The sequence below is a fragment of the Andrena cerasifolii genome, chromosome 15 (genome assembly GCF_050908995.1).
Source record: "Andrena cerasifolii isolate SP2316 chromosome 15, iyAndCera1_principal, whole genome shotgun sequence".
NCBI lineage: Eukaryota > Metazoa > Arthropoda > Insecta > Hymenoptera > Andrenidae > Andrena > Andrena cerasifolii.
The window spans coordinates 3,977,320-4,002,623 of record NC_135132.1 but is presented as its reverse complement, the minus strand read 5'-3'; the positions used below and the strand labels follow the sequence as shown (position 1 = coordinate 4,002,623).

Sequence of the window (25,304 nt, the reverse complement as noted above, 5' to 3'; positions counted from 1 at the left end):
GCCCTGGGTACAGTGAACCCCGTGTGACCAACTTGTGATCATAAAAAGGTGTGACCACGAAGGGTTAAAATTCTTTAACCTTCTAAAGGGGTGCTTCGGAATCACTCACGCCGTGGATTTAAAGACCCAAGAAAACCATGAAATTCAAAGCCATAATGTTACAAATTGATCCAGGGGTTCTCAAGATATTAACTGTGCAAAGTTACTTGAGTCACCCTGTATGCATCCATAATATAATGTATATAAAAATTTATTTTGTATTAATATTAATTCTGATGGGAATGCAACTACAAGTCCTACAACACAACGTAGTCATATATACCACAGAGAATAATTTCCAAAGATTTAATACAGGATTTTCTGCAAGTATTTGAAAAACATTTGGAACCTTATGATATAAAATATTGATATTAATAATTTAGTTCAGATAGACTTAATAAAATGTCTGACAACAGGGACTAATTAAGATCGCTAAGAAAAATTACCTTCCACGTTATAAAATTATTTTCCATTGATCGATTGTCTCGTTTTACAGTGCCTCACCCTGAACATTATAAACACAAATGTCCTCCACAAAAATTCAACGAAAGTATAAGGGACAACGTGCTTGCTTCTATTATGCACCGAGTAAAGTCCCACTTTGATGTATAAGTCCAATGAAACAAGTCGTGATTAATAAAAATAAACAGCCAAACTTTTGTGGTTGAAACCGAAATAAACGAAAAATAATGTTAGCCAGTTTTAAACATTTTACGCATGCACACTGTTAATCACTCACCCATATTGCTCCTCATAAGTATGCCATACCTGTTTACGTAAATTTGCAATTTAAGAAGGGAACTTCGAATTACAAATTTGTTTCCTCTTTGAACGAGCTAGCATTCAAATGTTAAATCATTTAGCTGACAGATATGTTGAAGCAACTATAAAATTTTATCGCCACGAAAATAACGTCTTTATTTGCAGCTTAAAGTGTAATATATATGTCCACCAATGATGCTTTATATTGGCATGCAATTGTAGGGAATATATTTAATCGTAATTTGTATTAATATTTTTTCCTCGATAGTCTTTGCTATTGAATACAATTTTTGATTGCTTCAATTCTGGGGGATTTTCAGTTTCGAATAATGTTACTCATTTTGCACTAAAACTTTGCTTTCGATGAATGAGGATTTAAAAGCTGCTTTTCAATCTCGAGGTTACTGTCGATGCTAGATTTCTTGATAAATGTTTTCGGTATTGAGTACTTTATCACTTCGGTGGAAGATTCCGTGGAAAATAAACAGGAAATATGAATTAAATAATAATTCTGCAAGGGATATATGACTCAGAATAATTGTGGGAAAGACAGTTTTTTCTTCGGGTGGTTTGATACAAAATTTCAAATATTATTTAGAATTTTATTTAAAAGGACAGCCATGCAAATAAAAAGTAAGATAAAAAATATTTTGAGTGGGAAATAAATAACTAGTTATCGAATACAACTTTGATCTTCGGTTAATATATTTTCATTTTTAGAAGCATTCGGATTATTATTTTCAGATTATTAAAAAGCTGCGAGAAGACTTTATATTTTTTAACGATTTTATTATCAAACCGAAACAACAACGATACTTAATCCTTAGCAAAATTATAAAAAGATTTGTAGAAATTAGTTTGATTGTCTTTAATATTTAATTGACAAAACTCATTTTATGCACAACAATCTAATGGCTGGAAATAAATTATCGACGATGTAATCATTTGTGATAAAATTACTTTTGCTGGGATTAAGAAGTTATCATAAGTTTAAGGCGTGTACTAGAAAGTAGACACAATTTTTAATTATATCACGATCTGACAAGATCGGATTTATCTCTACTAATTTTATGGTTATTTATATACAGGTGTGATTAAAAGAATATATAAAAGGTGGTCTATGCAGATTTAAATTACGACTTTGTGCACTTTCGTTACGTGCAAAATTGTGGGCAAGAAATTTAACACTTTTCTTCAAGGAATATTACATAAATTTTTCATTGCACAGAAAATTATATATACAGTGACTAGTTACTGTACAATGCTCCAAATTTGAAGCACACAAAATATTAAAAATTGTTTTAAAGAATTCAATTAATAACTAATAACATAAAAAAATATTGAAAATATGGTTGTAAAATTGTTGGAATGATATTAATAATCAATGCGATTAACTTCTCGAATTATTTAAACGATTGTATGAATTTTAAATTAGAATTAAACATACAGAGGATTGATATGTGAAACGTTAAACTTGGATGGAAAATGATTTATGAATTGAATTTTTTTTAAAAATCTTTTGGAAATTATTTTTATGCTGTCAAATTTAGGAACACAGATGAGACAATTTTATTAAGATTCTTTATATAAACGTAGTCGTTTCGTGCTTGCGTACCTACATTTTATTATTTTTAATCTTCTGAAATCTTATCTATCAGTGCCGTGGAAGGATGAAATAATACTGTGGTGTAATCTATATTACGATCGAAAATATTTTCAGCTGTTTCATGTTCTATCAAGATTTCTTTTAAAAAATATTTTGCCGTGATAATTACGCCCGATAACACTGGCGAACGAAATAATTATATGCCTTGGACAAATTTCTCCAATAATCGCTAATTTCGAAGGGTAACTGCAGCTGTACTTTAAATATTTATTTTTTCATAATACTTACACAATTCAAACTCAAAAAAATTTAATTCAGAGAAGGGGACATAAATTCCGCTTTTTCCGGCAATGTTAACAACAAATGTACAAAATAAATCCTATTCAGGATTATTGAAAAATCCCCATGGAAGGAAATACGTATAAAAGTGTCATAAGGAAATTTGTTTAAATTTCACACTATTTTACCAAAATACGCAAAAACTTTTGGGACACCCTGTATGCATATAAAGCTAGAGGTTTTGGCTAGTGTGATTCACAATGGAAGAAGTGAGTCTAATTGTAAAAGACTAATTATTTTTCTAATGAGTGCACAAAACCCCCGAAGCTTAATTCCCAGTGAAACCCTTTAAACAATAAATTTGACGACAGAGTTAGTATCATTGCGAACGATGCTGAGTTAATTCACAGAAACTTGTCTACCAAAGTGTATCCTTAAGAAAAGGATAATATGATGTCTGTAAATTCCTTTCGAATGAAGGAACATGTTGCAATTGTTAGAAACAATTATAAGTATCATTCTTCTCCAAAAAATCAGATGGGAACAACTCCAAAAACAACCTCAAAGTTCGTAATTTAAACCACATTACGGAAGGAAATTATAGTAAATTCTTGAAAAAGAAATTGGGGTCAGTGGCGAATCCCCCTCAAGATTAATAAAAGAGAAAAAATAATATGACAGTGTGTATTATTCTGTACAAATAATAATTAATGTGAATTTAATTATTTAGGCTATAGTATCAGATAGAGATATTAAAATTTAAATTACAAGCACATTTTGAATTTTGTAAAAGAAAGTTAAAAAATGTACTTATATACTTTTACATATTTGCCTCTCCCCACCCCCCAAGAAAGGCTCCTGAATCCGCCACTGGCGGGATAGGTATGTTTAGGTATATCAGGCCGTAGTGAGGTATCCAATACGCATGCGCAAAGGAAAGATGTAGAAGTGGATGGAACGCGTAAATTCTGTGAGAATAGCGATGATGGCATTCGAAATTTGGCGGTCGACTTTGCCAGTGCCTTATATTGTGTTTGAGCATGCGCGCCAGAGACATCTGTCGGTGTTTGTGGGAACTAAAGAAGTTTTTCAGCGGTGTATGACCGTCAGCACTAGATGATTCGCTATATAATCTCGAATCTAATTAATGGGAAGAAACTTTTACAGTTTTTTGTTACTGTATAAAGGTATATGTTTACTTAGAATAGTATATAAAAGAAACGTGGTTCCAAAAGCAATGGAACGCAATAACCGGGAAGCAAGAAGAATATAAAACAAAGAAAGCAATGTCTAGTCCCATTAATTAGTCCTCATCACTCTGAGGGCGCCACCGTCAACGTCTCTAGGGCGTCAGGAACAGAGTAGCCATGCCTAGGGAATTAATGGCGGCTTAGGGAAAACGTGACGTAGAGGGGGAACACCTACACCAATAACGGTATATTTGTGGTAGTGACGATGTACGCAAGACGTATTAGTGTACATATATAGGTCGATGCGAAGTCCTGTCTTGGAGTTCGCTTACGCGTAGGGAATTGTCTGGCAACTCTGTTCGGGATTACTTTTATTAACACTAATCTTCCCGATATAGTTTGCGGTATGGAATAGACGGCACTGATGGCTCCACCCACTTGCCCATCTTCTGTTTGGACATGCGCATCGGAGACCTCACTATGGCTAAGAAGGGAGCACCGCGAACCCTTACTCACCGATTGGAACGCAACTTTGTGAGTTTATAGAGTGACGCAAGACAAGAACAGCGGTATGCTTCATTCGTGCCTAATCACCCTCTAAGGGTGTGAAAACTAACCTCAAAGTCAAATAGGCACTCCCACTTTTTCGCGTATAACTTCTAAAGTATAAGAGACAGAAGAAAAATTTTCAAACGAAAGTTTAATGGTACACTAAGCGCTGCAAACTTGCGTTAACAAAATTTTGAAAAAAGTTTCAAAAAATAAATACCTGACCAAAAAAAAAACTTTTTTCAAAATTTTGTGAACGCAGATTTGCAGCGTTTAATGCACCATTAAACTTTTGTTTGAAGCATTTTTTTCTTTCTCTTGTACTTTAGGAGTTATACGTGAAAAAGTGAAAGTGCCATTTGACTTTGAGGTTAGTTTTCACACCCTTAAGGGGCGATTGAGCGCACCATTGTTCCTGTCTCGAGTCACTCTATAATCCTATCAAGTTGCGTTCCAATCGGTGAGTAAGGGTTCGCGGTGTTCCCTTGAAGGTATAACTATACTATACCCTGATAGCCAGATCTGGCAGCAGAATCTGACGTCAGAACTGCAGCAGTCTGTGTCCGCATTTGGGTGCGTTCTGATGTGCAGAGCCTGAGGTGCAGTGCCTGATGTCAGATGGACAGCAGATCGACAGCAGATCGACAGCAGATTTCGCCGTCTGCTAGGCACAGCAACAGCGCTATCTGAGATCCAGAATTACCAAGCAATTGCCTACAGATGGCGCTGTTGCTGTGCCTAGCAGACGGCGAAATCTGCTGTCGATCTGCTGTCCATCTGACATCAGGCACTGCACCTCAGGCTCTGCACATCAGAACGCAGCCAAATGCGGACACAGACTGCTGCAGTTCTGACGTCAGATTCTGCTGCCAGATCTGGCTATCAGGGCTATAAGTACCCTCAAAAGGTGTGAAAATGATATCCTTGAAACTCAAGCAAATATGTTCCTTTCTACTATGTTCCTTTGATAAGTGGCGGAAAAAATATTTGGTGACACATGTCCTCAAAGATATTATATTTGCGATATTTGCTATCATTTTCTTCGCCACCAAATTCGAAATTAAGACCTTTGAATTCCCCTTTTTATGCGTTTCCATCTGACAATGATTTCGAGGACCAAAATGGCGTCATTCGATATCCCTTGATCTTCCCAGCGATCCATTTCAACCATCACAACCATATTGTTACAAACCACTCTGCAGAGTCAACATTGTCCCCAGCATACAGTCTACATTTTCCCCCATCACACCAAACAAACATCTAGCCAACACCCCCAAAACAAAGAAACAATAAAATGCAGCCAAGACAAGGCCAACAGCCCAACGTACCAGGACAGTTCTTCGTGATGATGCAGTTGTTACCGAGGAGAAGGACATCCTTCAGCTGCATGCTGCGCCTGGCAACGCCCAGAAGGAGATGCTCGCCGGCGTGTGCCCTCAGGAGTGCGACCTGATCGTCGAGGGTCAGCTCGCTGAAAGCGGGTATGTACTTGGCCCATTCGACCAGGATCAGAAGCTGCTGTTTCATGCTGTCGCAGACGTCGTTTATGTTGGCGATCTGTTTTGTGCTTAAGTCGATATCGCTATCCGGGCCGCCTAGCTGTTGACAGATAATCTGGAATTATCATCCAGGAAATAGTTGAAAACTTTTCAATTTCTTGTCGATGGTAGGTTCTTACACATCTATGAAGAATAATATTAACCCTGTGGGTGGCATTGCCAGTGCGTGTACTCCGCGGGAAACGCCTATAGGCGTTCCATAAGTATGACCAGCAAATGCGAATGAAAGACTTCTGCACAGTGCGTGCGCTGTTTTAATCTCAACGCCGAAAGCGTTAACTGAAGACAATTTATTAACTACGGGGCTTGGTTAATAAATTGGTGTTTATTTTAACGCCTGTATCATGTCCTACATGGAAAGGTCCCGAACCCGGAAATTCCAAAAATTCTGAAGCTTTGTGAATGTGTAGGGGATTTCCTCATGATTACATCGCAATTTTTGTTTGCTGCCCAAATTCACCCTAAGGGGGTGAAATCGGCCCCTTAAGCTCCGGCTATTTTTCGATTTTGCGCTATAACTTGCGCACTGTAAGAACTGTAACTTACCAAATGATAGACCTAATTAGAAGAAGTAACTTTTGTCTGGAAACCTTTTTTCTAAATCTTACAGATTGCGAGTTATTTAATTAAATCTGAAAATTAGCCGATTTTTCAGGGATTTAATTTCACCCCCTTATTGTGAATTTGGGCAGAAAAAATGCGTTGTAATCAGGAGGAAATCCTCTATATTTTGACAAAATTTCAGATTTTTTGAGTTTCCGGGTTCGGGATCTTCCCTTGGTAGTATTTGAATTACTATAAGGTCACTTTGCACACTATTTTTGTGCAATAATTATGTATCGTTATTATTGATTTTCTTTTTTTACTTTTTCGTTTAAATAAAGTGTATTTATCATCTCGAGTTGGACTACAGTCTCAGTGAGCAGTTTCATGAAAATATTTGGGAGTAGGTACCATAACTGAATTATTTCCCATTCAAGTATTCAGTGACTGCACCCTTTATGAAGCAAAAAAAATGATTCTCATTATAAACCCTGACTGAACGTGAATCAAACAATATATTTTTAACTCGTATTTACAATTAAATGCAACTTGTTCTGCAAGTCCTCGATATTTCAGAAGCAGCGTTAATCTCTAAGTAATTATTGTACCACGAACAAAAATGCAGCTAGAACCCTCGTATGCCTGGCATTAATTCAAAATCGCAACTGATTCGTGAATACTTAATACTTCTTTGACCAATATGTCCTCTATGTGCATCGCCAGCCTTTATTTGCCCACATTAGCATAAATATCGTGGATGTTGAGAGGCTCTGAATTAATTGACATCATAGTATCTTCTAATGATGTCTAAGCAGTACTCGAGGCACGTGGAAGCGTTACTTAAATAAGAGAGAATTCTTCCAAGGACATCGCCTAACAAAGGAATGGTTCGAGATGTTCGCCTTTGATTTTATTTAGTTTTGCAGGACGACTATAAATCGTTGATGCTATCTGTAAAATATTAGGCGAAGGCACTTGCTAATTTTGGAGACTGCAGTAATTGAAATTACGTAAGGTGTACTTGTGAATTTACAAGGTGTTTCAAAACTGTAGATAGAAAATCAACTTCTTAGTGGAACTCGAGATATTAAGCAACTAATTGCTTTTTATATTATAAACCAATGGTTCGAATGACTACAGGTGGCGTAAAATGATCGGTACCTCTCAAGTCAAAGAATGAATATTTAAACATTTTTGAATAAAGAACAAGCCTGTTCATAAATTAATTTTGCTTAAATATTCAGTTATACGACGATTTGTTCCACGTAGTCGTAGTTTGTCTAGGAGATTGTAAATCTACGTTTCTCACTGTTTCTTATACTTCAGAAGATTCTCGTTGTTTTCTTTTTATACAGACAAAATGGACGTCTTTAAAAAAACTCTTTTACTAAGAAACAGAAAATTTCAAGGAGCTTTAGTTTGCGACAATAATGTTTGTCAAAGTATTTTATTCCCTTTTATGAATTCCATTAAGAGATAAGTTTGTGCCCATAATTTTGAAACGCCCTGTATATATCACAAGTTGTAATATAAGGAGCTTCAATTAGTCTTATTTGTAGAATTATTCGGTGTATATAACTAATATTTTTATAGTGTTTAATATTTATTTTACAAAGCTTTAGGAAGGCCGCTCAATTCAAGGTTTTGGATTTTGGGGTAAGTGCCGCGTGGTTTTTCAGCGGAGTTGCCATACGTAGGGAATTAACGGGGATTCTCGCGTAGCTGCCCCAAAAATAACTGATATTTATGAATAATTTTTTTTAAAAAAACTATTGTTAATACTGAGTTAAACTCTTTTGGATTATAAGGAGGCATCTTGAAATTTACAGATTTTTTTTCATATTGGTCCTCCTTATTATTTATTAATTTATGTGGAATCCTTCCCTACGCGTAAGGAATCGCCTTGCCACCGTCAAAGGGCAAAACCCTCGAAGGCAGAACAGCATAAGGCCACCCGCCCTGATTCCATTCCAACCACTTTGACGCTAACAAGTGAATCACTAATATTAATAAAAAAAATATATATAATAATATTAATATTTGAACATGAAATTCTAAAAAAATTATTTTTTAAAATTATTATTTCTAATTACAAAGCAAATCAACTGTGAAGAAAATGGAGTCATTTGGTAAGACTTGATTGTTTACTTTGTCACTCTATGTACAGGTGAATTTAAGTATGCTTTACTTTAAGGCTGAGAATTGCAGTTGGAGGGCACATGATTGTTCAAAACGGGGATGAAACGCAAATAGGTGTACCAAGCAATATTGGGACTTGTGGACGAAGTTGGAAGGAACCTTGGGTTACGAGATTCTGTTTGATCATGCGCATTAGAGACCTCACTATTACCTAACAGTACAGCTATACAGTTATAGTCCGGCGTTTGAATATACTGTTTAAAACTCGCTGATCACTTGTCCCTTACATAACTATTATTTTCTAATTATTTAAGACAAATATGCATCTACATTCGTATTCAGTAGAATTTTTGTCACAAAAATTTGCTACAAAAATAATTTTAAAATAAGATGAGTATCACGTTTTGATTATTCAGCATACAGTAATTTATTTTCAATCCGTTCTATATCCTCCTGCAATGCTCAAAACATCTCGTACATATAAGTGTATTTTTCATTGCGTTGTGCCCATAAATCCCCCCCCCCCTTTTAAATTAAGTATGGCGTATTGTGAGCTAAATTTCTGAACAATAGTAACAGCATACATGCTTCACGATAAAAATAAATGGTTGGAAAGGAATCGCGAGTTTCTTAGCCCTGTATTTATCGAATTCCAGTTGCTTTGGAAATAAGCTCTTGAATTCTTTGCACAGAAAATGGCCGGATGTCTGCCTGTCTCGTGGCATTTACATAAATGTACATTGAGGGGACCGTCTTCATTAATTCCCTTTCCTTCCATACTCATTAAGACTGGCGCATTAAATGCGTTTCACCGAACGCATAAACAAAATATCGAACCTTGAATTTGCATATTCATGATGATTAAGTTCAACAAGCTCGAGTTTATTCAGGAAAGCACTGGCGAGGAGAGGCCCCGAAGTGGAAACGCGTTTTTGTAATAAGTCATACATACATATATCAAATTGTGGGCTCGTTCAAGAAACACCCACCTTTTGGGTGCAACTGGTCGTTTGTTTTCGGGATATTTGCGTTCGATAAATAGGTTATAGTAGACGCTAGGAATTAATACATCTCCGTACAATGCGGTGGTAGTGCGCGTAGAGCGTTGACTTCTGAATTCGAAGGTCCCTAGATCGATTCCCAATAGATGCGATTTGAACAAATGTATTTTTTTTATGTAAAACAAGTAAAAAAGATAGAAGGCTAGGTCCCCTTTGACGTTCAACTATTTAATTTTCTCTCAATAATCGATTTTACCAATGATATTTAATGTAAAAAAGTATGTCGAATCTAGTATACCAGCGCTGTCCAAGGTCACGTAAGCGAAGACGCTAGCCCAGCTAGCCCGTCATGGCAGCCTTCGTAGCGTCGCGCGGTCTCCTTGACAACGGAAGGCACGCTGCGCCAAAGAAAGATTGGAAGGGGAAGCAGCCGCGTAAGGGGCCCCTATACTGGGCAGCGCTGTAGTATACTATCTTATACTTTCCAGTAATCATAGTACTAAATCTCTCATAATAAATGTTTTTGCAAAATATTCGTATAGGTGAAAATATTGACACGTGATTCGTTCGCGTTTTACGCCCACAAAAGAAAGTTTGACTAAAACAGGTGACACTGCTACTGTCACAGCATCTTCTTGGAAGATTGGACACTTTAATTCATGATAATTCATGTAAACTAACCTCAAGCGCTGCGCCGACTTGTCTACTAAGCATTTCGGCCTGAAGAAGAGAAACGACGGAAAGTCCACTTGCGTTGCTACTCTGCTCCTCGTAACTTGGCCTTCTACAGCTTATTCGGTCCCTTTCGTTTTGTACGGCTACGTGCAGAAACAAAAACAACCCGAAGGATAATCATCAGTTGCAGAAACACGTCTTCGTGATATTTGACTTATGAAGTGAAAAGCTTTGATTACTGATTTTCTAGGAATGTCAGCTTTTATTGATTATTACCGCAAATCAAATCAACACCTGATTCCCTCAATACTGTTTTCTTTGTATGAGTTCGTTCACTAGTTGCAGACTATTTCAAAATTTTGCGACAGATAGAATTATATAAATTCTCTCCGTCAAGAGGAACCGAAAAGTCCTTCAGCATTTTGCAATTCGAGGCTGCGTTTTCGAAATATGAACAATTAAAGTTTCGAGGTGTAACGACTAGCGCGCGCAGTTCAAACGCCTGGCGCTTGGGGGCGTATTTCCACATGATGTTACTCGACGAAGAAATGCCAAACTACAAAATGGTAGAGGACTTTCCGATTTCCTTTCACATAAAGAATATCTATGTGTCAGATTTTCGCATATTTTAGGGACTCTCTTTATAAGTCCTTCAAACATTTTCATTCAAGATAAATTAAAGGAAGGAATTTACTAAGGAAAGTGTTACAGTGAGCTGTATCAGTTATTCGAACAAATAGGGTTTTTCTTTTTTCAGTTCCACATAAATTTTGTCAAATTTTGTGAAATAATGTGGAGTTCGTTGTAGTTATTATTCAATTGTATTAACAGCAACTTGGTAACACAGAAAGCAGAGTAATTAATTAAGTTGCAAAATATGATACGTTGTAATTTTTCAATTTTATGGAATCCTTTTGGAATTTTTTGCACATTTATATGTAGCTTCTTAAATTGCAATGCATTCAAAAATTTGACTCTGAAGATATATAGATTCCTTTTAAAAAAAGGCAGGGGGAAATAATAAGGAAGCAAAATATAAACACTACGGTTTCTCTCACCTTCTTTCTTCATCCCAGCCTTGAAACATTTTCTTAATCTGCAATACCTACACTGATTCCTCTTGTCCTTATCCACTACACAATTTCTACTGAACCTGCAACAGCGACAATACACACAATTATAAACTTGTGAAAAAATTCATGAATTAACCGATCAATAAACAAACAAAATAAGATTGCAAATCTGAAAGTCTCAAGGGAATAATACTTACAAATGCTTTAAAATAACATTACTTATTTGTCTCGTAACTAACTCTAAGAATATGCAATACACAAATTTTGCTGTCACTTTGATCATCATTGGAAGCATTTAAAAATACGAAATGTTATAATCATGTGTCATGTAAGACCACTGTAAATCACGAAGGTCGTCACAAATACCAACGTTGCCATTACCATTTCTATCATTCATCACTTTGATTTTTGGTACTTCAGTTTAATGAATAACTTCAGTCACCCAACTTTCAGTTAACGTTTTCTTTTGAGTGTGTAAAGTGGTTGACCTAAATTCTTCCCTTCAGAAACGGGTTTCAAATCGATGCCTTTATAGACAAGCATTCCAATTACGAATTCTAAGTTTATTTGTTAAACTGTTCTCGCCTGATTTGCTTGACACAGATGGCGCAAAAGCTAAAGGGAATCTAATAAGGTGTTCAGTAAGATTACCACGTGTATTCCTCCCCAATTATTACCAGGCTGCACAGACCCAAAATTACTGTTCACCTTCGTGTGCACAGACCTTTAATGCGCTATACTTGACGCAAAATAAATTGGCCCATCAAGGCCATTCACCCCATCATCCTATAACACCCTCTGCCAATATTTAATCTACCTCATTGTTCTTTTAAGCCTGAAAGTGCAAACAGCAAGACAGAAACAGAGATATCACGCCAACGAGGCAAATATTGGGTTCACTAGTTTGTGGAAGTCAGATACTGTTCAGTAAATGGATTGTCTTCACCATTGATCAAAGCACAGAAAGAAGTATTCTACATGGCGACTTAAAATTCACTTTAGGGTTAACCGAAAAATGGCAAATATTCATGAACCTGATAGAAAATCGTGCCGCAATAGAGATGAAATAATTATATTTAATGTAGGTCCGCAAGACTCGAATCTGTAAGATACAGTTATATTAATTTTCACGAGATGATGATCTCATACAAAATAAAGGAAACAGAGAAATTCGCCAACAACGCGTGCTGCTCTCGAGCGATCGCCCACGTATTTCAAAGAAGCAAGAACGGATAGCGAAACTGTACGTATAGGAGGGGGTCACTTCTGATGTCATTCATAGTTGGGCAAGTGGCCCTGAGGTGCCACTTCACTTTGCGTCAAGTATAGTGCTCAACCACTATACAAAATGTGTCCCTGAGCTGCTGACTCTCTACTCTCCAGTGCGGTACCATCTTCACGTGTACAGCTCTTATAACCCCACTATGTTCCTTTCACGCTACATATGCCAGTCCTGGCCCACGGGTAGTGCCCCTTATCCGTCTTTGTGCCTCCTCTACACTTCATTTTTTGTTTATATGAAACGCGTACACATAGTAGAGCGTGAGCTATGTACTGTTGTGCACGTAGCAACGAAGAGAGAGAGTTTTGAGGTGGCAAGTAGCCCGATGCCTCTAGTAAAGAATAGGGACTATGTACCTTACGGATCTGGCCACGGAGTGGGCAAGGCGAGGATGCCTTTTGGTAAGAGGACGATGATGAGAGCAGGGTTGCTGGAAGCATTCCTCCTCGGCGGGACGAGGTCTCGGTTAGGCGACGGCACATAGACTTATATACAGTAATATGACTTGCCCACCATGCAAGGATCCCCCTCTACTAATCCCTACTACGTCACTGAACTCCCGCCGCGGCCCATTGAACTATAGGATATCTGAAATGCGAACTGTGGGTACTAAGAGCCGGGCAGAGATAGTTGCATTGCTGTTTCACTCTTACAGACGAGTCCATATCTGCCTATACCCAAATTTACTACACGCTAGAAGTACATTTACTACAGGATAGTATCCTCCATTCCATATAAGAGTAGACCTACCTCTTCCGCTTTGCGACCGATCTGCGCAGCTTCCACGGATCTGACACACGCGGTTGGACTTTCCCTGCCGGTTTCCTACCAATCAACAGTATATCCCTGCGCGGAACGAGTCTAGTGGAATGCAGCATAGTATAATAAAAGATAGACACCCCCCAATGCAACTATCTCCCGAGGCCCGGCCCGTCTAGCATTTTACGTACCGTGTTCGTATTCCAGATATTCTATAGTTCAAGGCCGCGGCCATGTTTCCCCTCCTTCTGGCAACCCTGGTGATGAGCCACGCGGCACTTACCCAAGAACCTTGGAATTGAGCAGTCTTTCTAATATATTTCTAACATACACCAACATGCGGTTGGTCCCAAGAATGTGGAATTCATTATTCCGCCCTACGGACCCAAAACGACTCCTTGGCAATCACAAAGTTTTAAGGGGAATATTAAAAAGACGTCAACACTTTGTTGTATACGTATCTGAGCTACTGACGTTTGATGCTCAAGAATGCTACTGCTTTCAATCTCTACTACTTCTATTGAATGCTTATTGGTAACAGTTTTTCAGAGGTGTGTAGTAACTGCAGTACACCACAGTGGTTCCCGGATAAGCTGGTAAGTTCAGGTTCCGGATAGTATCGCTTATCCGGGGTGGGAGGCGAGTTTCATACCTCCAACTTCATGCTTCACTGATTGTGAGTTTTGGCGCTCGAAAATAGGGGATCGAGAAGACAAGGATACCACTAGCCATTAACCCTTCACTGCTATACTGTTTCTTTCAAACGTAACTGGTATTCTGGGTTCATGGCAGACCCCAGGATACAAGTTAAGGGTTAACAAGGAAAAATTGTCAAGTTCCGAATTTCTCATTGGATCTTCACGAAAGTGACACCGATCAATTCCTTGTATTTTCCCGATGAAGATGATACCAAGTGCGACACAATTCAGGCTATAATTAACAAAATCACGCAAAAAAATAATTTGCAGAATATGCGTTAAGTCCCATTTACATGGTATTTGGGTCCCGCGTCCTAAGTACACAATAGGTGGTAGTGGGGACCATTTTGAAGCAGCTCTACCCAGGCAAAACTCATCATCTTACCCGGGGACTACTGTATTTGATCAATAATGTCCTTCAGCTAGCGCTGCATGCAATGAATCCACTTTACCAACCTGCAGGTGTAGAGATGGTTCTTCCTGACCGACCGTCGGAAGAATCCTTTGCACCCGTCGCAGGAGGCAGCGCCATAGTGCTTTCCAGTGGCGCGATCTCCGCAGATCGCGCAGTGCTGTGACAGCACACCTCCGACGCCCGATCCTGGGAGGCCAAGCACCGAGCCCCCCGCTGCGCCTGCGCCCATGCTCAGATCGGCGTCTATAACAAACAAATATCGACTCATGAGTATCACTAGATTCAACGAAAGTTGTATCCTTGTAATAACGAGGAAGTGGTTATTATATTCTTTCCACTTCGGGTGTATGTATGATGTACCTCCCAAGCATACCGAAGTTCAATTTAACGTTATGTGATCATTTCCTTAAACCCTGCATAAATAGAAAAAATTGTAGCTGTTATGGCTAAGCGAATTATAATTGTTAGGGTTTAAACTGCTCTACTGTAGTATTTGTTATGTGCACATCCTATATTTAATGAGAGTGCGGTGGATCTATGGTTCGATTCTACGCCTCTGCAAGGGGCTATATCTTCTAGGGTAGGGTTTCTGAACCTTTTATGCTTCATATAACCCCTGGAAATGTCCGCTTACAGCAGCGCTGTCCAGCGTAGGAGCCCCTCAAGCGCCTGCTTCTCCTTCTAATCTCTCTTTCGCGCAGCGTGCTTTCCGTTGTCATGGAGAACGCGCGACGCTATGAAGGCTGCCGTGACGGGCTAGCCGGGCTCTGTGATGCCAGATCGGGGACGGGTTCCCTCGAGAATCCCCCCCACCTCGCGCACACTACGCCGGAGCTGCGTGTCCGTGAGTTGGACTCCGAAGCGCCGAGCTCACGGACACGCTGCTCCGGCGTAGTATGCGCGAGGTGGGGGAAATTCTCGAGGGAACCCGTCCCCGATCTGGCATCACAGGCCGGGCTAGCGGCTGATCTGTCATGGTCGCCTCTATAGCGTCGCGCAGTATCTATGACAACGCGGACGAGAGTGGGAGAACCCCGAGTGTACACGTACACGACTTGGGACAGCGCTGTCTTACAGTGAACTCTCGCTAACGGCTCGCGCTTGGGACTGACGGCGAGCGCTTAACGAGTAGCGTCGGCGATTCCGAGCCGCCGATGGCGCGAAAGAGACAGAACGTAGGCATGTGAAAGACGAAGTGAGACAAAGTATGAAGCTTTCTCTCTTTTTCTCATTCGTCCTCTAGAAAGCCTAGCCGCCTTTTTACAAAACGCCGTCGTTTTATCGAAAAAGTGTTTTTACCTCATTTAGGCTGAGGAATTATAGCCTTTCTGTAACAGGTATTTTTATATATAGGTACCAGTGCCGTCTGAAGCTGGAGGCGATAGAGGCAACCGTCTCAGGGCCCCCGAAAAATTGGAAAATTAAAAAAAAGTTGTGAAAGCTAGAAAAAATTTGGAAATGTGCCGTCCAACTGTGGCGGAAAGAAAATCACGGATACACCAAATTAAGATTTTAAAATGAGGTCTTTTTTCGTGGAATGAGCCCCAAGTTTAATCCTATTTATTTAATTGTTTTAATACTTATTCACCTCGCGTGTTAACGCGGTATTTTTTATTTTACTTAATTGAACTTAATTTTTCATTTTACTTAATTTTAAATACTTTAATACTTTTTGGTGTTTTCCAAACTTTCCATTACATTAAGGCTGGAGGTCTCCATCCATATTGCAAAAAGGCTACGATTCCTGAACCTAATTGGGGTAAAAATTTTGTAAAAAAAGGCTAAGTTTTTTACACAGACTAATTTTACAATTATACTGCGACATATATGTATCAATTAAATAAGGGGCAAAATCGACTCTGCATTAAACACGTGGTCAACCAAGGGCGTCCGGAGGACTTTTTTCCAGGGAAGGGGTTTTCCACCTTGGGATGAGGGTAAAGAAAAATATACCCCTCTTGCTTTTTTAACCTATTTTATAACCTAATTCAATTAAAATTTTAAAACCGAAATTTAAAAATATTCCCTCTTTTAGTATAAACTTAATAAAGATCAGTTTTGAAAAATAAGCGATTTTTTCTCAAAGCCAGAGAGACAACTACCCCTTTTGCACCCACTCCGGACGCCCACGTGGTCAACCTATCCGCCGATTAAGGGTTAACTATTAGGCTAAAGGTACCAGTAGTTGTCCATGTACCAGTAGTTGACAACTTTTCACAAAAACGTGAAAAATAATGTTTTTAGAAGCGCAACTATTTCATCAGCGCGCCGCGGCTCCTAATGCCCACAGTTGGCCACTTCTGAAAACCTTATTTTTCACGTTTTTCTGAAAAATTGTCAACTACTGATACCTGGCCAACTACTGGTACCTCTACCCTAGGTTAACAATGGTAGCTACATGTACTTTCGAGGCTCCCCAGAAAGCGTGAACTTAAAAACACCGACGCCACTCAAAGTAGAAACGTGACGGTGACACAGTGTTCAAACCTTGTTACTCGAACTACTGTCCCCCGAACATTTCGTTCAGATGACAATGGCTGTTAATCTCCTGCTTCCGAGCAATTTCGTGTACGCGATAGTACATGGTAGGAATTTCACCAGATAACGATAATCATCCCTCTCCATGTACATATGTACCTGTCTATCTATCCACGTATCACTTTGTATCTTTGGCACATATCTATCCAATTGATCATCCTTTTATCTAACTTTTTCTGATTGCTTATTCCCTCCGCGTATCTCTTTGTGACACTTATCACTGCCTAATTGCATATGTAACATAATAATTTTATACAGGCTAATGATTTGGGTGTAAACGTAGTCCCAACTTCAGGAGAAGTTTCGAATTAAAATTCTAAAAGTCTTCGTTGCACTTTTTCTTTGTCAAAGTTGCGGAACTAACTTTAATAGTTCTGTCAGAGTTCTATGAAATTTATTCTTCCCAAATGGGCAACACGAAGACATTTCAATACCTGTTATTGACTTCTCCCATTTTTGAAGTAATTAGGCAACGGAACTCGCGAAAAGAAACTAAACAATTAAATTGAAAAATTAAATAGGTGTAGGGATTGTTTAATTTTCTAGATCAGAAGCTAGTAACTACTTGTGGGACGATGTTTTGAGGAATCCAGTCTGTCAACAACCGGATCCTGTTATGGATTAGTGTTTGTTTGCACGCTCAGTGATGCCAAGGTTTATTCGGAGCAGTCGCGGCTTCTCTAAACAATCGTGAATCCATGGTTCTTACTATTTCCCTTGTTTTTTCTTTAATTTTTTGGATAGTTTAAAAGCCCATGTATTTTGCGCGTGAATGTGGAATAGCCAACGTGAAATTGGCAGATCCATCGTATATCGGAATTTCAAAGAAGAATTACTAATAAAGAAAAGACTGAAATCTGTAAACTTTGAGGACTTGTATTTTTTAAACAATTGCGAAACTAGAAAAATGGTGACTTAAACCCCCCCTAATTTCACATGGACTAAAATATATTTAAATATGAAAATTAAAAAAAAATAGAAACCCGACTGCTTAAAAAAACAATAAAAAATTAATTTTTAATTTAATTTTCTTATTAATCAACAAAATATGCTGTAATTCTGAAAATCACGAGAAATGGACATTCCCTGTACTCCCCCTTAACCTTCATTTGTGACATAGCTCTGAAACGCCCTGTATAAGTGATTTTATATGAATAAAATGTGAATATTTCTGTACATTTCGCAAGAAGGGCTTAATTCGACTCTACGAGTTACACTCGTAAGAAAATAGTAAATGCATATTACTGGGTTTATGCTGCATTCACTCAGGGTGAGATGACATAATTGATGTGACAATTACAGGAACAGAGTTATTTAGAAGTTGCTTGGCCATTACCATATTCTTTTCATATCGCACCATTCAATTACCTTCCATTTAGGACCCTTCAGAACATCTTAAATAGAAAAATTACGCAAATCATGAATAATTTGAGACTCGGTGTGTTAGTCAGTGTAGAAACTCTGTGTCAAATTTAGTTGCTTGATTTGAACTTTTTCACTGGCTAATTGTGGCAGTCACAAGCTGGACTGCTGTTAAAAAATTACTTGTCGACTTTTTGCTTACAATTAGAAACATTAGCTTAATTATTTACCTTGTTGATTGAGCTATATATATATTTTTAATATTTCGTTTGTTTTTTCTATTATTCCTTTTTTATAATTATTCACTTAAAGTGCTAATGTTATAAACATCAATAATCCTGTATTCATTATTTGTATAATTTGTTTATAAGACTCCTACTTGCATAATAATGATATTATTATTTTATTCTATGTGGCCATTAATTCGAACAAAACGGTTTCTTAACTGGTAAAATGAAGAATTTTGTAGAAATAGCGTTGGTAAAAAATTACATTGTACATAGAGTTTATAGAAAAACCGACTTTTGAAAAAACCGGTTTTCGAATTCCACTATTCCCAAAAAAATGATTAAACTGGTTTTCGAATTTTCACAAAAAAATAAGTAAAATAGAAAATAAATGTTACATTTTAGAATTACAAAAAAATAGTACAATAAAATACACTGTAGACAAAACCAAATATTAAAAAAAAAATGGAAAATTTTAAAATCAGTACAAATATTTATTTTCTATTTTAATTTTTTTTGTGAAAATTCGAAAATATATATTTTGTAATTCTAAAATATAATAGAATAAAATACACTGCAGACAAAACCAAATATTAAAAAAACTGAAAAATTTTAAAATCAGTACAAATATTTATTTTCCATTTTAATTATTTTTTTTTGTGAAAATTCGAAAATATATATTTAGTGAATCTAAAATATAATAGAATAAAATACACTGCAGACAAAACCAAATAAAAAAACTAAAACAACTAAAATCCGTACAAAATATAAATTAGAAGTCTTTATTTAATTTAGTTTTTTTCCGAAAATATAAACTCATGAAGATTAGTTTTACTAATATATGCTTGTGTCCAAGGCGATTTCAAATCAAAATGTTAACGTTTTTAATTAAATAATCAATTCTTTTTTACATATTAATTCTACTATATAAAACCGTTTTTTTTTTTAAATTTAAAATTCGGTTTTCGAATTTCACAAATTTATAAAAAACAACCGGTGTTTAAAAACCGACAAACCCTAATTGTACATATCTCGTTAAATCTTCTCTAACAAATTTCGTTTTCGTGTGAAATTATGTAGAATCTGTAATGCGAACTATGAAACAAAAACTACTATATTTATTCCACTTATCAGCAGAAAATTCAAAATAATTCTTGCACGAAGCATGAAAGCACAAATATTAAAAAATTATAATTTTATCACGGTTAAACGTGCCCAAAACCTTAATTAAATTCATATTAAAAAAACGAGAAACATTGTACACAGTCGAATCCGAAAATTCCCCAAAAAAATTATTCATCCTGCTAATCTGAAATCGAAGCGTGCACGTTGAGATACATCCCGAGGCACTTTTCAAAGAGCTCGGTACGTTTGCTATTCGATAACCCGAAACTAATTTTACTGTCGCTTCAACTTGAACTGTAGAGGAACCTCCGAAGCTAAAAGTGTGTACGTTAATAGATTATTTTTATCGGGGCCGCGGGAGATTTCGATGTAACTGAACGATAGCCTATATTTAACAACAATTTACCTCAGGCTTAACCCACGTTCAGATAAGGTCAGCATGTACATACGTCGACCGGAGCCAAGCCACAATTCCAGTATTGGCAGAGCGTAGACTTAGTTCAGTGTAAACCGAGGGGCATCCAAAATCTCGTTTCCAGAACGCAGCGACGCCCTTATCGCCGCGAGATGTATAAATAACGATATTCCAATGATAAATAATGCCGATACGCCCCTCTGCTTCCCAGCGCGTTCCTTCACGAAACTTCTGCTCGTAGCGAGCCCGCTGATAACATCCTTCCTTATCATCCACACACCCACGCACACCAGCGTGCGAGGATCTTTGTTGTGATTTTCAGGAGATCGAGCAAATAATTGCAATCTTCAAATCTTATGATCGTGCAGATGTGATATTTGCACGTACAAAGTCTGTGCAGGTTATTAGGGAAAGGTAAGTGTCTGTTCCCCCTGTTGGAACAATTTTTCTTGATACATTACTGTTGCCCGATGGAAAGAAGACCGTTGAAATGTCAGGGGCGAGAGGGGTTCCTCGCTCGCATTGGCTCCCCCCCCCCCACCCGTGTCCCGCTTGCTTACTCCGTATTCGTCGACGTTGTCGCGCCGGCCAATAGGGATAGACTATTCGGACCATAGAGTTTCTCAACCGACTTCTTTCCATCGGGGCACAGTAGGTGCTTCAGAAATATAATTGTACGTATTCTTCGACAGCAGAGAGCAGATGGGAAAATTTTTAGAATGTGGGCCTGTGTTTCACAAACTTTTTTCAGCCGCGATCCCCTTTGAGGTTATTCAAATAACTTGCAACCCCATCTATATGAGGTAAGGTAAATTTAATAAGGTAAGGGAAATTTGAATTTTGATTTTATTAGTTCGTTAGTTCTATTATTTTGTTTTATTGTTTGTTTATTTTTGCACTAGTTTTTTTCTCTTCTCTTTTCTCTCACACTGTCTCTTTGTTAGTTTTGTGAATTGGTTATTGGGAACTGAAGAGTCTGTACCCGTGGAATAAATAATAAAAATATAAAAAAACAGGTTAAAAATAGGCATTGCGGAATATAATTCCAACTTAATAATATTTAAAAAAAAAAGAACCCCCAAAAAACGTGGCGACCCATTTGGGGTCACGACCCACAGGTTGGGAATCACTGCTCTGAGTAATGATTACTCCCTAGTAATCGCTCGAAAGTTACTCGAACTTTTACAACTTAATTGCAATTGTAGGCACTGTATTGTACAGTGTGCAATCTCTCCAGAATTCTATATATTTGTGGTTAATCCGTAACCTGCGAATGGATATGTCGATAGCTTCCAAATGCAAGCTGAGGCCTTTTGGGAACCTATCTTGACATTTTACTAGCATTGCTGGTAGACAAATAGGGGAGGCCGGGGTAAAGTGAACCTCGGGGTAAAATGAGCTTCCTTAATTTGTTCTTTAACAAAAGAATAAATTTACAAATTTTAGTGACGTAATAAATGTATGTAGTATAAGAATGATAATTATGCACATTCAGATATCGAAAAATGTAAATTCATTTAAAAAATTAGAAATTAATTTTTAGAGACTTCCGATTGGTTCTCTTTTCCATTTAGCTTTTCGCATAAACGAGTCATAAATGTGTTATTTTAACTCCAATTTTTTTCTGCGTGTTTAAAACAAGCTTATAAACATACACGTACAGGCGTTTGCCAAAACATTAATCCTAACATTATTAAATAATTAATTTTCCACTGAGTACATGTTCGGGGTAAACCGAGCTGCAAATGACTGCTAAGAACCGATGCGCAAGTGATGTGCGCAATATCCTAACCTGTCAGCTGGCTAGAAAACCGGCGCGGTGGAACAGAAACTAACCCCAAAAAATGAAAAATCTGTCACAGTTTTTGACAACCACGGTGCAAAAAAAGCCAGAAGCTGCCGTGCTAAACATGTTATTCCAGCGCACGGGGTTAATATTTACCTATACCCTTAATTAAAGTTCTTATTTTCTTGCATCTCACTTTACCCCGGATAGGAGTTCATTTTACCCCATACCACTTGCATCATTTTTTTCAAGTTGAATTTTAATATACTCTAAGTTTATTTTAAGTATTGCTATTCGTTATTTACCAACAGTAATGTTTAAATTATATTATAAACCTATTCCCACGCATTTTTATTGAAAGGGAAAAATTTTATTCGACTTCAAACTTTTTCAGGCTCACTTTACCCCGGTCTCCCTTAAGTCCATGATGGATGTATGCCTACAAGCCTCATAAAAATTCGAAAGGTGCACTGCTAGCAACTCTGAGGTCCAAGAGTGCACTGCTGCTAATTGCATTAGAATCTGATGGATTCTTTGACACTACTATCAGGAGAGTTCTGAAGATGTGCATGGCTACCAGCTCCATCGCATGTCTGAGGACATGTACCACCTTCGCTCAAAGGTGCATTGATAATAATTTTGTCAGAGGTCCTATGTACCTCTGTTAACAGTCCTATTAGAAGAGACTTCTAGAACTAGAGTCCTACGATACTAGTTTCATGCTAGACGTAGGATTCTATGTTACTAGCTCCAGCAGAGGTCGAAGGATACCTTATTATTACCCTTACTACTGGTTCAAGAAAACATTGACACTACCTTTGTTACAGATTTAAAAACGCACTGATGCTTGTTGCATCAGAGGTTTAAGAGCCCACTGATGCTAATAGCTTCACTGGGGGTCTAGAGAAGTACGGATAGTACCTTCAGTAAATTCATTAGAGGTTAAATAAAGGGAGTAAGACCAGCTTCACCAGGTGTCCAATAAAGTATAGGTACCCATTTCACTTTAATACTTTTGTAATTGTTTTATCAATCTACATCCTGGTATCTTTAGTGAAGTTAAAATACCAAGATGTAGATTAATCTACCGTATCAGGTAATTCTTGCATGCACTGTATCCTTATCACCTATTTAACATGTTAGTTTCGCGAATCTTTAGGAGAATTATTCGTAGAGCTTTACTTGATCAGCTAATCAGTTGTCTTATCAAAACTTCAACCGAGTTACGTAAATATTATTAAAATTCTTGAATGACTTTTTCAAGGAAACATACTTTACACTGGAGCCTGAGACATTTAATGTGACATGCTTAAAATTATTGAAAATCATATCAACCATGATATCCAACCTTGCTGTCTCTTTATCTACGACATATCTATCAAATTACTAAAATTAGTGAAGTGACAGTCTGACGAACCCGATTAAGAATGAATTTCAGTGACAATCTTAGCCAAAAGTTAATCGATTTCCAAGATATTAATGAATTGTCCGGAATTCTTGTGGCAATATAGTACGGTGCTTGATATTTCTATGCAGAAAATTTCAAAAACTTTGGCTAAATATTTCACTCTTAATTTTGTAGTTATATTTCTCGATAATTACGTTTTCCCATAAGAATACACGTTAAATTAAATGTTAAATAATTCAAAGACTACCGAATCAATTTTTCTAAAAAATTGCGAGGGATGTTATTATTGTAGAAAAATTCACTCCTCCAATTTTCAAAGATTTTCGCTTATTTTGAATGCTACTGAAATTCATCCTTAAAACAAAATCTGAGTACCCAAAATTGTTGCAATTGTATTTCATTGCCTTGAAACAATTCTAAATACAATTGAGACCCAGCAAGTGGGACTCAAATCACTTCGAAGTGTTTTGAAACGTTCTCTCGAAGTTATTACATGTTTTTTTATTTAATTCAATATAGTTATTATACTTTCTCTTAGTAAACTTTAAAGTAACTTTTAGCATTATAGAAAACTTGGAGACTCGAAATTGCACTTTCATATTTCTTCGAGTCATTCCTACTGAAATTTTGGTGAAGGGAAAGTTTTTTATATTTTAAGTATTTTTTAGCGAAATTAAGTAATTTTTGACAAATTTTAGAAGCAAATTCCGTTAAGTCCGAAGCGTTTTTAATTTAATAAGTGATAAGGTTATAGAAATCGGACAATGTGGGCAGATGAATCAGCACTTCTCGTTTGGTATCTGTGCTCTAGTTCCACATACTAACTTGAAATACATTGCGACTCTGAAGCTGAAACTACATACCTTCAACATATTCTAAAACGTATTGTTTACTTTCAATGCACGTAATAGTATTCATAAGACAATCTGTTTATCTCGAATTTGATACAGATTACAGCTTCCAGCCTTGAGTTCTTTTAAAAAATATCAGATCATACCTGAAATTGAGTTTTAGAAAATTTTAAATAGTTTAAAAATTTCGCGGTTGAAGGAATTTTCATGACACAAAAAAAATTTTGCAGTTGAAGGAATTTTCGTGATGCAAGTGTTAAGGTTTGAAATTTTTTTCTATGAATATTTTTCTTTTTTCTTGTTTGGTTTGAAAAATTTTCCTATCAATATTTTTTTCTTTTCTTTTTGAAAATATTTTTTTCTTTTCTTTTTGAAAATATTTTTTTCTTTTCTTTTTGAAAATATTTTTTTCTTTTCTTTGTGAAAATATTTTTTTCTTTTCTTTTTGAAAATATTTTTTTCTTTTCTTTTTGAAAATATTTTTTTCTTTTCTTTTTGAAAATATTTTTTTCTTTTCTTTTTGAAAATATTTTTTTCTTTTCTTTTTGAAAAGAAAAAGATATTGATAGGAAAATTTTTCAAACCAAACAAGAAAAGAGAAAAATATTCATAGGAAAATTTTTCAAACCTTAACACTTGCATCATGAAAATTCCTTCAACTGCAATTTTTTTTTTTTAAATCATCAACCAGTGTTACGAATGCGAAATAAATATATCGAACTGGCTAAGTGTATTGTTTTCACTGTACACAGTTAATATTCCCTTCACTTTGGATTTAAAAAATTCTATTTTCAATTTAAAGAACTCTAAAACTATTCAAATGTAATTTTAATCTCAGGACAAGTCGAGATGTGTAAAGTGTACCAAAATATATTAAAAAGATATTAAAGAGGCTGCGTTTTCTGCATGTAAGTATTTAAATAATTGGTGGTTCCAAATGTTGAAAGTAACTACTGTAATATATTTTCAATTTTTTTCTCATGTATCAGTCTCAAAGCAAACTGTTCCTATTTTCTTAAAATT

General features: G+C 36.7%; 1 protein-coding gene and 1 long non-coding RNA gene across 4 annotated transcripts in view; one reads left to right on the top strand and one right to left on the bottom strand.

Moving 5' to 3' along the window:
• The window catches only part of Hnf4 (Hepatocyte nuclear factor 4), a 94,934-nt gene that overhangs the window by 8,068 nt on the left and 61,562 nt on the right, over positions 1-25,304 (bottom strand). For all 3 annotated transcript variants that reach the window (XM_076828250.1, XM_076828251.1, XM_076828253.1), the window contains exons 2-5: positions 14,611-14,812; positions 11,401-11,495; positions 10,349-10,485; positions 5,754-6,024 (exon numbers count right to left, since the gene is read on the bottom strand). In XM_076828250.1, the coding sequence (XP_076684365.1) occupies positions 5,754-6,024; positions 10,349-10,485; positions 11,401-11,495; positions 14,611-14,812 (705 nt within the window). The remainder of the gene's footprint in view (positions 1-5,753; positions 6,025-10,348; positions 10,486-11,400; positions 11,496-14,610; positions 14,813-25,304) is intronic.
• LOC143376862 (uncharacterized) lies at positions 20,797-24,185 on the top strand. Its single transcript, XR_013087178.1, has 3 exons — positions 20,797-21,039; positions 22,417-22,644; positions 22,850-24,185. It is a non-coding gene; the product is annotated as an uncharacterized LOC143376862 (long non-coding RNA).